At 31.1% G+C, this 12,379-nt stretch overlaps 1 protein-coding gene across 4 annotated transcripts in view; it reads right to left on the bottom strand.

Annotated features, from left to right (window-relative positions):
* Positions 1–12,379, bottom strand: part of LOC127721645 (exportin-T-like) — a 38,496-nt gene that overhangs the window by 15,267 nt on the left and 10,850 nt on the right. For 3 of the 4 annotated variants that reach the window (XM_052228436.1, XM_052228440.1, XM_052228422.1), the window contains exons 8-13: positions 11,857–11,936; positions 10,103–10,298; positions 4,255–4,317; positions 3,872–3,943; positions 3,371–3,499; positions 2,902–3,006 (exon numbers count right to left, since the gene is read on the bottom strand). In XM_052228436.1, coding sequence (XP_052084396.1) covers positions 2,902–3,006; positions 3,371–3,499; positions 3,872–3,943; positions 4,255–4,317; positions 10,103–10,298; positions 11,857–11,936 — 645 coding nt within the window. The remainder of the gene's footprint in view (positions 1–2,901; positions 3,007–3,370; positions 3,500–3,871; positions 3,944–4,254; positions 4,318–10,102; positions 10,299–11,856; positions 11,937–12,379) is intronic. The other variant, XM_052228432.1, reaches the window with a different exon arrangement.

Here is a 12,379-nt window from a genome sequence, read left to right on the forward strand (position 1 = left end):
AACTTGATCTGTGTTTTGTGGTAGTAAACATTGTGTATAAGTTTCATAATATTTGGTTGAGGCAAACTAAAGTAAGGGAATGGAAACGAAAAATTCAGCAATTTTTCCATTTGTAACGGGGCATAACTCGAGAACAGTTAAGGGCATACGATACAGTAGCAGGGGCAGATAATAACGTTTTCAAAACTGTTCGTGTTGTTTTCGCGACGTTGTTAATCAGAACGTTGTAATTTCGCGATGTTTCTAATAAGAACGATTACATTTCGCGACGTTGCTTTAGATGTAGTCACATTTGCGGAAAATCCACTGACGTCATAATCCCGATTGCGCGAAATTGAAAAAAGTACCTGCAATGAAAATCGGCCAAATCACGAGAATTGTTATATTTATTCATTAATAAGGAAGTCAACAATATTAACTTCGAATTGGAAAAAAATCAAATCCACATTCTTAACTTTGTATGTCTGTTATTTCATATAGGAAATGAATAAGAGATATGAAAAACATAAGACGTCGATGAGAGAGAAACCCAACTACACAAAAAAAAACCCAAAACAATAAGTAATTTATATAGTAACTTCATCATTTGGCTCACAAAAAAACGTAATAAATAATGACAACGCATCTTACTGTTCCTGACTTTGAAAAGGTACAATAAAGAGTTTAACGACATTTTTAGAATTTAACCCGTGGAATATATATGTGTATGAAGAAGAACTGTCAGTTAAAATGACACAGTTATAAGCCTCGTATTATAGCCCAAAAACAAAAACGCACCCGTTGATGTGCTAAGCATATCCTCTATGTACATATTGAGAGAGAAAAATCGGCACACAGGAATTAGGTATTTGACAGACCAGAGTTGCAACTCATTGATGTTAAGTTACTGAACAATACGAAGTCTTTTTGTAAAGAAGTTTCTCAGATAAGAAACAAAATATTTGTTGGACCGGAAAAACAATGTGGTTGCACTCACTCCTAGATTGAAGGTAAAATACAGACAAGTAATTAAATGATTATATGTACCGTAATAAAAAAAAATACCCTGAAGACAAGCTTAGGTAACTTATCTATTGATACAGAATCATTAAATTTCATGCTCTTATATCGACTGCTGTATGAAATGTTATACTAGTACTACACTGTAATGGACTAAGCTGACCCGATTTAATGTGGGTATGATTTTGTGTTCATGCAATGCCTATAGAGTAGGTCGTTAGTTTTCTTATTTGAATTATTTCACATTTTCATGTCTGGGCTTTTTAAAGCTGACTATACGGTGTGGCTTTTTTTTTCTTTTTTTTTTTTGTGTTGAAGGCCGTAGGGTTACCTTTAATAGCGTTTATCTTCGTCATTTGAACTATGGTTGATAGTTGTCTCTTTTGCAATCATACCAAATGTCCTTATTTTTATATCATCCCCCTTACTTTATAATTGTTGCACATTTTGTCATGTCGGGGCCTTTTGAACAATTAAAACTATGTTCAAGCTGTGTTGTCTACATGAATTGTATGACTAATGTGGGACATGCAGAGATGCAAATTATTTTTTTTATTATATATATCTGTTTTGTTTCCGAACATGTCTTTTCTAAAAGTAATTTACTAGAATACTTTTTCTATCCAAGTTTCGTAACAATTCATAAAGGTTTGGCAAATATGATGCTATTTACGAGGAGCCAGCTTTATTAATTTTCATGATTAATATCATTGGTTTAAAAAAAAACACCTTGGCTCTACCACTGAAATTGACAACGTAGTAGTGAACGGCGGGAAAGATTTCACGACGTTGTTGCGAATAAAACTTATTCCAACGTAGTTTGGCGCCTTATTGGCAAACGTCCCGTTTGCCAATAAAAATTAAGGTTTATTGCTTTTATTGAAAAAACAAGCACATGGACCCCCAGTTTTTTCTTTTGCAATCAATCAAGTTCTGTTTCAAGAACGCTCCGCCAAAATTTTAAGAAAAAATCAACGATAGAATTTTTTCTGCACTTCTGTGTAGACACAAAAATATTTTCATCTTCTTTATTTCACTTGTATTAAAAGAATTTAGGATATAATTATTTATTTCAACCGTTAACTTGTTACAGCATGCTGATGCCATGGATCAAGGGAACATTTTACAAAAAACCCGGTTAAATTATGACTGTATTGGTACTTTTCTTAAAAGTCCTGATTTTTGAAATTTCAGGGTTTTTCCTTCAAATATGCAAATTTCGAACCAAATTATCTCAAAAAGTAAGTCATGAAGGTATATTTTTCTTTGCATATTTCAAAAGTACACATCGAAATTGACCTTCTACCAAAATTTCAAGAAAAAATCAACGAGGGATCTCTACTGTATCGTATGCCCTTAAAGTGACCCCACCAAAATTCAAACTTGATCTGTGTTTTGTGGTAATAAGCACTTTGTATAAGTTTCATAACATTTGGTTGATGCAAACTAAAGTTAGAGAACGGAAACCAACTTTGGGACGTACAGATGGACAAGGGTAAACTTAATGCCCCCTCCGCTACGGTGGGGGGATAAAAATAAAATTCAGTTTACCTACCTACCGACGTACCTATCCCATTTGTTATTGGCAAAATGACAGAAAACAAGTTGGTTATTTTTAGGCCTTAAAGCAATGTAACCATGGCATACCATAATATATTATTCTATATGCTTAAACATGGCTGTTTAATGTCTTTGTTTATATACTAACTCTTCTATATTATTTCATATGGTTATTCCTCTCTGCACAATAGGTAAATTAATAAATCGATCCTTTTTCCATATCATTTTCTTATACAGTTACTTTACCTAAAGGATATTATTTTATAACTTAAGAATAGCATACATTGTACACAGTAAATGTCATTATGTACATGCCAACTTCAATTTTCAAATAGCCCTTACCAATCTCATCATTTCCTGCAAAACAGATGCCTTAGTTAGATCCCCACTGAAATGCTGGCCTTGTGTAGCCTGCAAAATAAAATTTCTGTTGTCATTTTCTTTTTCCTGTAATTAAAAAGAGCAATGGATAAAATCTATGGTTATTGTAGAACATTTTTTTGTCTTCCACCATGTTAGGAGTCCATAACAATATAAGTATGGAAACTTAAAAGGGTAATCTACCATATAATTGTCAGTAATATTTTCTATTTTTTTTGGTCAAAACAATTTAGTTTTCAATGTTTTAAGAAAATTCAAGTATTGTCATTTTTATTACGAAGCTATAAATCTAAATTTTTTTTTTATTTATCTAAACTAGATGTATTTTTGTGACACATCAAGTGTGTATAATCAACGCAAATTTATCACATAAAGACCATTGCTTATCCATTTGCAAGAAAAGAAAAAATGTTTTCCCCTCTGTATTTACCGGCAATGCTTCTCCTAGTTGATATAATAGACTAATGGCTAATTCTGTCTCTAACTGGTCCATCCTTTCCCAGTTAGGTAAAGTCTGTGTCAAAATATTATGAACTGTTACTATTATTAGCTGAGCATCCTGAAATAGAACAAAAATGTAAATATTTATCTTTTCCATTCTTAGAAACATGCACAAATGTTCAAGATTTCAAGGATAAATACTGTAATATCTTAATTTCTTGTTTTTAACACAGCTCATGCTTTACATGAAAAATATCACAAATATAACCTCTGATTGTCTGAATGAAGTCTTGTGTTACAACTATTTAGTTCTTATATAAGTCTCTATTATTTTAATTTATCTTGTTAAGTCTAGTTTTTCCACATTTTCTGGTAAATATAAAAGAAGCAATTGTATACTTTAAAAGTACCGAGGTATTTTTAATCCTGCTTTGATTACAATGAGCATTTCAAAGGCATGTAAAATTAACTATTGTTTGAATAAACCTACTAAAGCAGCTAAATTGTTAAAAATAGTCTTCAACTGTTTTCTGTACTCCTGAAACATGGCTTCTTCTTCTCCCTGAAAAATAGATGCATTAGTTTTTTTCTTTGAGGTTAATTCCAGAGAGAAAATACATGTGCGTTTGAATGCTCTACTTCAACAACCTGCCACGAATGTTGGAATGATAAATTATAGTGAGGTAGACAGGGGCAACAAAATAACAAGGTGAGTTCATGCACATACAGTAACTAGTGTGTAAATAAAAAGAAAATCATCAAAATAAAGAGATCTAAAATATAATGTTTTTGTGCCTCCATATAGTTTGTTCAACTATTAATGAACATGCAGACAAACTTAATCTTTTAAGAAATAAGTATACACTCACTTACCTCATGTTCAAAATCATAAGACTCATCATAAGTCATCTTTTTTATAACAATGTACAACAGACCCTGAAAATAAAGATGTAATTTTTTTTAAAGAAAACTGGGTTAAACACATAATTACAAAACACATGTGAATTTTTCTGTATTTTTTTGTCAATTAAATATATTAACAATCAGTGAATTTCTACAATCTGAAAAGCTTGTTTCTATGTTCAATGAACCAATGACAAAATCTGTGAACATCAGTTTAGAATGATGTACTAACGTTCCCTATTTCTCTGTAAGGACCTTGTGTCAGTAATAACATATTATTAAAGTATGTAATCATCACATGAGAGACAGATTGCTATAAAAAAAACAACAACAAACAAAAAACACATTTTTGAAGTTTTTTATTAAAATTTCTTAAATAATACAATATATATTATGTGAAATAAATATACACTATAAATACTTGCAACAATCATAACAAACTGATGAATAAACATTAGGAATTGTAACATCAAATATACAGAAATTAGCAAAAAAGTGTATGGACACAAGTAGTCACTAATTTTCAATCTATATTTAATATAAAACCTCAATTCAATATTTCAAAATTTTCTTGTGGTCACTTCTGGTAAGATTTAAATCAGCTTGGTACCAAAAGTAAAATTGTGACTGGTTTAATTTTTTAATTGGTATAAATTTAGTTTCATTAATTTTCAACTGAAGTAAAACCATTAATAAACAGAAGTAGCTATATAGTGAATACCAATTAATATCCTATATTAAGAATGAAAGGAAAGACATATATCAAACCATGTGAAAGCAGACAACAGAAAGCACAGGGTTTAGCTAACCAATTTTTAACTTAGTACCAATATTTAACTGAGTACCAATATTTAACTTTGTACATTTTTTAACTGAATACCAATATTTAACTTAATACCAATATATAACTTAGTACCAATATATAACTTAGTACCAATATTTAACTTAGTACCAATTTTAACTTAATACCAATATTTAACTGAATACCAATATATAACTTTGTACCAATATTTAACTTAGTACCAATATTAAACTTAATACCAATATTTAACTTAGTACCAATATATAACTTAGTACCAAATATCAAGACGTTTTGATTTATAGTTGCTTAGAACAAGGGAAAAATAATTTCTTATATATATATTAATGTGAAGAACAAACATGCATGCGGCTAACAGGAAGTTGATAAGTTACTGATCTGAAAATGTGTCTAACAGTATAGGCTACCAATATGAAGCTTGGTACTAAAAATTTAGAGGCTCTGCTTTCTAGTTATTGAGAAAAATGCAACAAAATTGTGTTACAAATAGACAAACAGACATAACACAGTATACCAGTTCCTATAGGGCGGGAGGGTCTGTTATCATGTGTTTACTTCAGGAGAAAACAACTTGAAACAATTCTGTGTGTTTCAACACTTGAGTTGCTAATATGCAACCTAAAAAAATCTTATTTTTTTATAGCAAAAGTTGTAGGTGACTTCAACTTATGTCCATGCACAGTAACAACTAAATGACTACATCATAAACTTTCTCAAAAATAGAAATAACATTGAACACAACTAAATATAGTGAAACTTGTATTTATGTAAAGACAAAAACTGTTGACACAGAGATATGTCACATATGTATCTAATTTTGATAGTATAATGCAAACGTTGAAATAAAAATAGCAACACTTTACCATGTAAACTGTGAAAAACTATAAAGTCATTGAAACATGAATGAGGGTGCAGGCAAAATTATCTACGTGGAATGTTTATAATGCTGCCTACCAAATACCATATCACAAGTGGTTCCCCTTAAACTGACGTAAGTACAAACTCTAAAATCTTCATGGAAATAAGATGTACTAATGCATATTCAACTGCATACCAAATATTACTGACTTACCATTGGTGGCTCCCCTTAATCTGACCTGATCACAAACTTCAACAAATTGTTGATGCTGCACTGCTGACTCTTGCCTCCAAAACTTTGTCAAGGCAAGACAAAATTACAATACTGATTGTATTTATGTAAGCAATACAGTCCAATGAGATGTCCAATCAAGGCATCCTTCATGTTTTCAGTCATCCGATCAGACTTGATCATTAAAAGCAGTATTTCCATACATAAAATTTTTTCTTTTACAAATGTTTTTTCGAAGCAATTGTTCAAAGCTCTTTTTTGCAAGTACTGAAAGGGATATACAAACTTCTTGGTTAAAAGTCTCTAACTTTTGTAGATCTTATTCATATGAAGCAGAATCAACAGTTAAATGGATTGAATTGTCTCCCTTTGTATATAAATATATTAGAAGAAAAAATATTGAGGGTCCCACAAAACTTTGTGTTTCTCTACTATTTCAGATGTCAATGTAAATGTGTAATGTTGACCGCCAAAAAACTAATTCTTACTTGTCTGAGGTCATACAACAATAGGTGCTGTCAAGACGTTGCCGATGACTTTGCATCAAAGCAAATCAAGAATGCGTAGAAAAAGATATAGTTCCTTGCATTTTCTACTTTATTTCCATTAAAAAGCCCATTGTCAATGTAATAAAAAGATTAACTAATCAAAGAATTCAAATATTGAAAAATATTCAACTCGTGACCAGACAACACAGATAATTGACTCATGCGCATTAGTTATTCTATAATTCTTTTTCAGTATAATTTTATTTTGCATATGTTCTCTCATACCTTTAAGCTACTGATGCAATAAATCTCATAACAGATGCATTCTATACAAAAGTATCAAAATAATAAATCATGCAATCTGTCAACATTGAAAGTCTAGAAGCTCCTTAAAGAAAACAACAAAAGAGGAAGAATGATAACAGTCATTGTCTGGCCTCTTAAGATTCCAAAAATAGTAATATTCTTCAATCCTGTCTAAATCGCAGTAGTTTAAATAATAATTTATTATTATATAATCTGTATATTTTAGAACAGATATGTTACTAAATGTAAGTGATGTAACTATGACTTCATTATCTTGTTAAAATTGACATATTTGACCCAATTTTAATTTAAGCTAAATTAGGTAAGAGCCAAGGCCTTACCCAAAAAGATATTTAACTCACATTGACATCTTTGAATAAGACACCATGAAATTTTTTATCTTTTTGGGTAAGGTCTTTGCTCTGGTCTCAAGATGAGACTATTCTGGCAATTTTTGCAGATTTGCATAATATACTGTCTTTTGGCCTCCATTCCAGGATTAAGAGTTTCAATGACAGCAATTCAGTTACTATAAAGTTGGTCAGGATATAAATCACCTTGGTAGGAACTGACAACATTCTTTGTAATAGATTTCCATGTCTTTTCTTTAGAAATGGGTTGAACAACAACCCTTTTCATGTTCTTTTCACATTTCTTAGCACCATCTGTGCCAGAAGACACCCTCCCAAAATATCTTTCACTGGACTGTTTGGAGTGTGGCTTGAACTTTTCCCAGAGGTGCTGAAAGCCATCTAAGGCATGTGAACTCCTAACTCCACACTTTGGTAACTCCTCATACTCTTCAAGAGTTACAATTGTATCCTTTAAATTTGATATATCTCTGTCCTTTTCTGCTAACTTCTTTTCTAATCTCAAAATATAGTCTGAAAATCTCCTGTTTTTGTCTTCCAACTCACATTGTTTATCATAAAGTTGTCTCTCTAAACCTTTAATTTGTTTCTTCCATTCTGTTTCTGGTAAAGTATATTCCCAGGAGGTCTCTTGTACAGCTGATTTCATTGATAATAAATCCTCATAAACAAGACCAGTACCACTGTCATTGTTCATGTTGGTCTCTGTGGATTTGTTTACGGTCATATTACTGTTGTTGTCTATTGTCATATTTACTGGTGATGAAAAATACCATTTCTTCTTTTCAAATAGACCAGAATGATATTGCAAATCATTTGCAGTTGAAGACAAGCAGCAATGAGTTTGGTGGCTGCAATTGTGATCAGAATGGTTTGAAACTTCAAAATCATGTATGTTGTTGCAGGCACCTATTTCTATTTTATCACTGTCAAAAGATTTGTGAATTCCAAAGCAATGTGGTCCATCTATTTCAGAGAGGGCTCCACAGGTATTCCAAACTGGCATGTCTATCAATTCACTGATGTCACAACATCCTGGGTTACAGGAAATCGTAGACATCTATAATAAAAATTATCATGTTCTAATATCCATGTAAATACTGCTGTAACCAAAGTCAGAAAGGCGTACAATTGTTTTAATTAATTTAAAATCCTGTGCTAAAGGTTGAAAGCTGGAATATTAACGCATTGACATTTCTTATAATAAATCAAAATGCAACCCAATTCATGTCTGCTACAAATGTGTAATAATCCAACTGTCTGATATAAATATATATATATATATATTATTGAAATCACAGCACTACAGAGAATGTACAATTCCATTTAAAAATAAATATATATTTTCTTCCTTTTATTGTGACAACATATATTCAGATAAAAATTTGTTATATCACTTAAAGTTGTCTAATCACTGTACTTTTGGCGATGGTGTATGATAGAGGGTCAGTTAAATCCACAAAGAGAATTCATTTAGTGTGATGTCCATTTTCACTGAACTAGTATACATTATTGTTTAGGGGCCAGCTGAAGCCTGCCTCTAGGTGCGGGATTTTCTCTCTGTTTTGAAGACCCATTGGTGGCTGTTTTCTGTTCTTTGGTCAGGTTGTTGTCTCTTTGACGCATTCCCCGTTTCCATTCTTAATTTTAATGTGTAATTGTTTATGGAATTCAAAACTTCATATTTATCATGCATTGTGAGATATCCATTTACCATCCGTATTTTGTTTATCTATATATCATAAACTTAATTCATTTATAATCCTCTCAAAACTGAATTCATTTATAATCCTCTCAAAACTGAATTCATTTATAATCCTCTCATATTCTTTAATAAATACAGCACACATACACATAATTAAAATTATCCGATGACAATGTATCTACAGAAATTAGTTCTTTATTTTACAATAAGTACATCATCTGCCACCTTAATGAATTGTGGTACAGGAAGTAGTAAAAAAAAACAAAATTCTTCACAGAAGAAATTAGGTAAACTCATATTCCAACTCCAGATCCCTGAATATCTATCAGGACCTTTTTATACTACATATGTGTGAGGACAACATGAATGTCCCTACTTGCTGTAAAATTCCAATGGCCATAATAACGCTGAACTTAAAGCTGAACTTAAAGCAATTTGGATGGATTTCAGAAAAACAATAACTGACATGGGTAACACTAAATGCCCTGGGCACTTAGTGTCAAGGGCATAAAAATATCAGTCAAATCTGGACAATACAACCAGTTTTGAAACAAACAAACACCCTGAAACCTGTACAAAAGAGCATTGATTAAAAATGTATGAGACATTATCTTAAATGAACAAATGTAAACCGTACATCATAATACTCAAGTGCACTTTTTTGTATCATATATTCCTCAGAAATACAAAAAAAAAAACAACATTCTTCATCAAAATCATAGAAGCATGAAAATGCACAAAAGTTGTTTATTAATGTTGTATAATAGGTTTACAGGGATGAAATACCATGGATGTATAATCACAAGTTACTGAGAGATGGACATAAATACAGAGCTCAACTTAATCTTAACAAACAGATGTACGTTTGTAAATATGGACAAGCAATATTCTTGGAACAAAAAAAGCGGCAAGATTTTTGCTTCTGTTTATTTTATAGTTTTTTCAGGTTTTATCTGAAACACTTTTATTGCTATAATCGATATTGCAATTTAATTTTAGACTCAACTGTTTTTTTCTAATAAGTTATAAAAACCCTACCTCCATATTTTCTCTCTGCTTCTGGCTGAGTGGTTTCATCTGTTTTAACAAGGCAATATATTCCTGCGAAAATTGAGCTACAGCACCAGAAACATCATCATCCTCGTCGCTAAGAAAACGGAACATCAATGGCACCTTACTCTCTAAGGCCTGCAAGGTAGCTTCAGTGTTTTCCTTGTCTTCTGTTTTCAGTAATCTAATTCAAAGCAATTTAATTATAAATGTCATTTATTTTCCACTTTCGTATATTAACACTGTCATGACTGTAGCATACAAGTCTCACCATGAACAATGTTTTTCAGAATAATTAATTCTAACACAACCATTAATTACACACCAAACTAACTTTATGCTTAATGTGTGACTATTAATTTATTTCAATAAACTGAAGAAAAAACATTAATTACTTCATACCAAAAGTGATCAACATGTATATTACGCTCTTTACCTAAATATAGTACTAACATGGTAATTTTGTTGAAAATTAATCACAGCCATTCATTTTCAAAGAAAAAGTTGTTTGAATCCATTGTGAGACTTTAAACAAGAAAATCCTCTCTGTATACTCATTTGAAATACACATTGCTGAGTCCAAAATCAAAGTATTTTCAACATAAAATCACTCAATAATTTATCAGTAACAAGCATTCTGAGAGTATTGCATGGCAATATATAGTCCCCTACCGGGTAAAAATTCATTATACTGGAACAAAATGCTAACTTGTTCTATAACTTGTCATGGTGTAAACAAAAAGAAAATATCAAGTCAATATCTTCAAGCATGACTAAAAACAGTGTGGAAAACTGAATATATGAGTGAATTTTTTCAAGTCCAAGGACCATAACTCTGCACAAAATTATCAGACCGAAACAAAAATTTGAACTTGATCTGTAACTTGTCATGATAAAACTATTTACCAATTGTCAATCAATATTTTCAAGCATGATGAAAAAAAGTGTGGAAAACCTATAACACTCTAACATTAGATATGATGTAATACAATGTATATCTATCTTCAAATTACAATCAAATATAATTAATAGTTTCAAATATTTTTTCTTTCATTTGTCACAAACTAATATAGATTTGTAACTTACCTATAAAATGTCAACAACTTTTATCTACACAATGTAATGTAATGAAATATATACCTTAATAAAAATAGATTATTATCTAATTAAAGGATTTCACTTAATAAAAAATATATATATATATACATGTAGCATTCAGAAAATTAGTTTATACAAAATAACATATAAACCTGCCACAAAATTCCTCAAACAATTTACCAAAGAAAGTCTTTTAAAAAATGAGTTATCTCCCTTTGTACAGATTAAATGGTTTAACATAGTACTCTTAACATTAGTTATGGAGTTTTTTTATGGACCATAACTCTGGACTAAATCATCGGACCGGAACAAAATTCGAACTTGATCTATAACTTGTCATGATAAAACTATATACCAAATATCAAATCAATATCTTCAAGAACGAAGGAAAAAAGTGTGGAAAGCTGAGTTGCCTGACTGACGGACGGACAGACAGACGAACAGAGTGCAAACCTAAAGTCCCCTTCGACTTCGTCGGTAGGGGACAAATAACCATGATTTGCAGTGATTTCCTCACTATGCATCTGAATTTAATAATCTCTTTCTGTCAGTAAAAATGTTCATCATCTTCACATTTATGCTTACATTGACTTCAACAAAATTGAACCTGAAGCATGTACTGAATAAATGGGTTTAAAACTTACTTCTGCCAAGCTAGTATTAAGTTCACACCAATGGCATTCACCAACTTGGATAACTTGGCAAGGAAATCACCTTCTTCATCCTAAAAATCAAAAGCAAAATATAAACTAATGTCTGCTATAAAGGCAAAAATTCATACGAAGCACTCTCTGTCTTAATCCTGCTTATACTATCAAAATGCTATCCTAACGTTTCACATCATGTGGCTCCTCAAGTTTTCAAGTATTTATACATCCTTGGCTTTCAAATTTTAAGGTTTGAGCATTCCTGATGCAGGTAAATCCAGAAAAGCATTACAGATGCTTTAATTTTTTTTTTATTTCAAACACATGCATCAAAATAATTTTTTACATCTTGCATTAATCTCTCTTTAAATAACAAGATCTTTCATCACTATATTTATGCAAGAAACCCAACTCTACCATTGTATACTGGACAAATTTTGTGTCATGCTAATTCAATGGTCTGCATTTCACACAATTTTCATTATGCAGTTTAATATTCTTTAGCACGACTGAATTTTTG

The sequence above is a fragment of the Mytilus californianus genome, unplaced genomic scaffold, assembly GCF_021869535.1.
Source record: "Mytilus californianus isolate M0D057914Y unplaced genomic scaffold, xbMytCali1.0.p SCAF_1, whole genome shotgun sequence".
Classification (NCBI taxonomy): domain Eukaryota; kingdom Metazoa; phylum Mollusca; class Bivalvia; order Mytilida; family Mytilidae; genus Mytilus; species Mytilus californianus.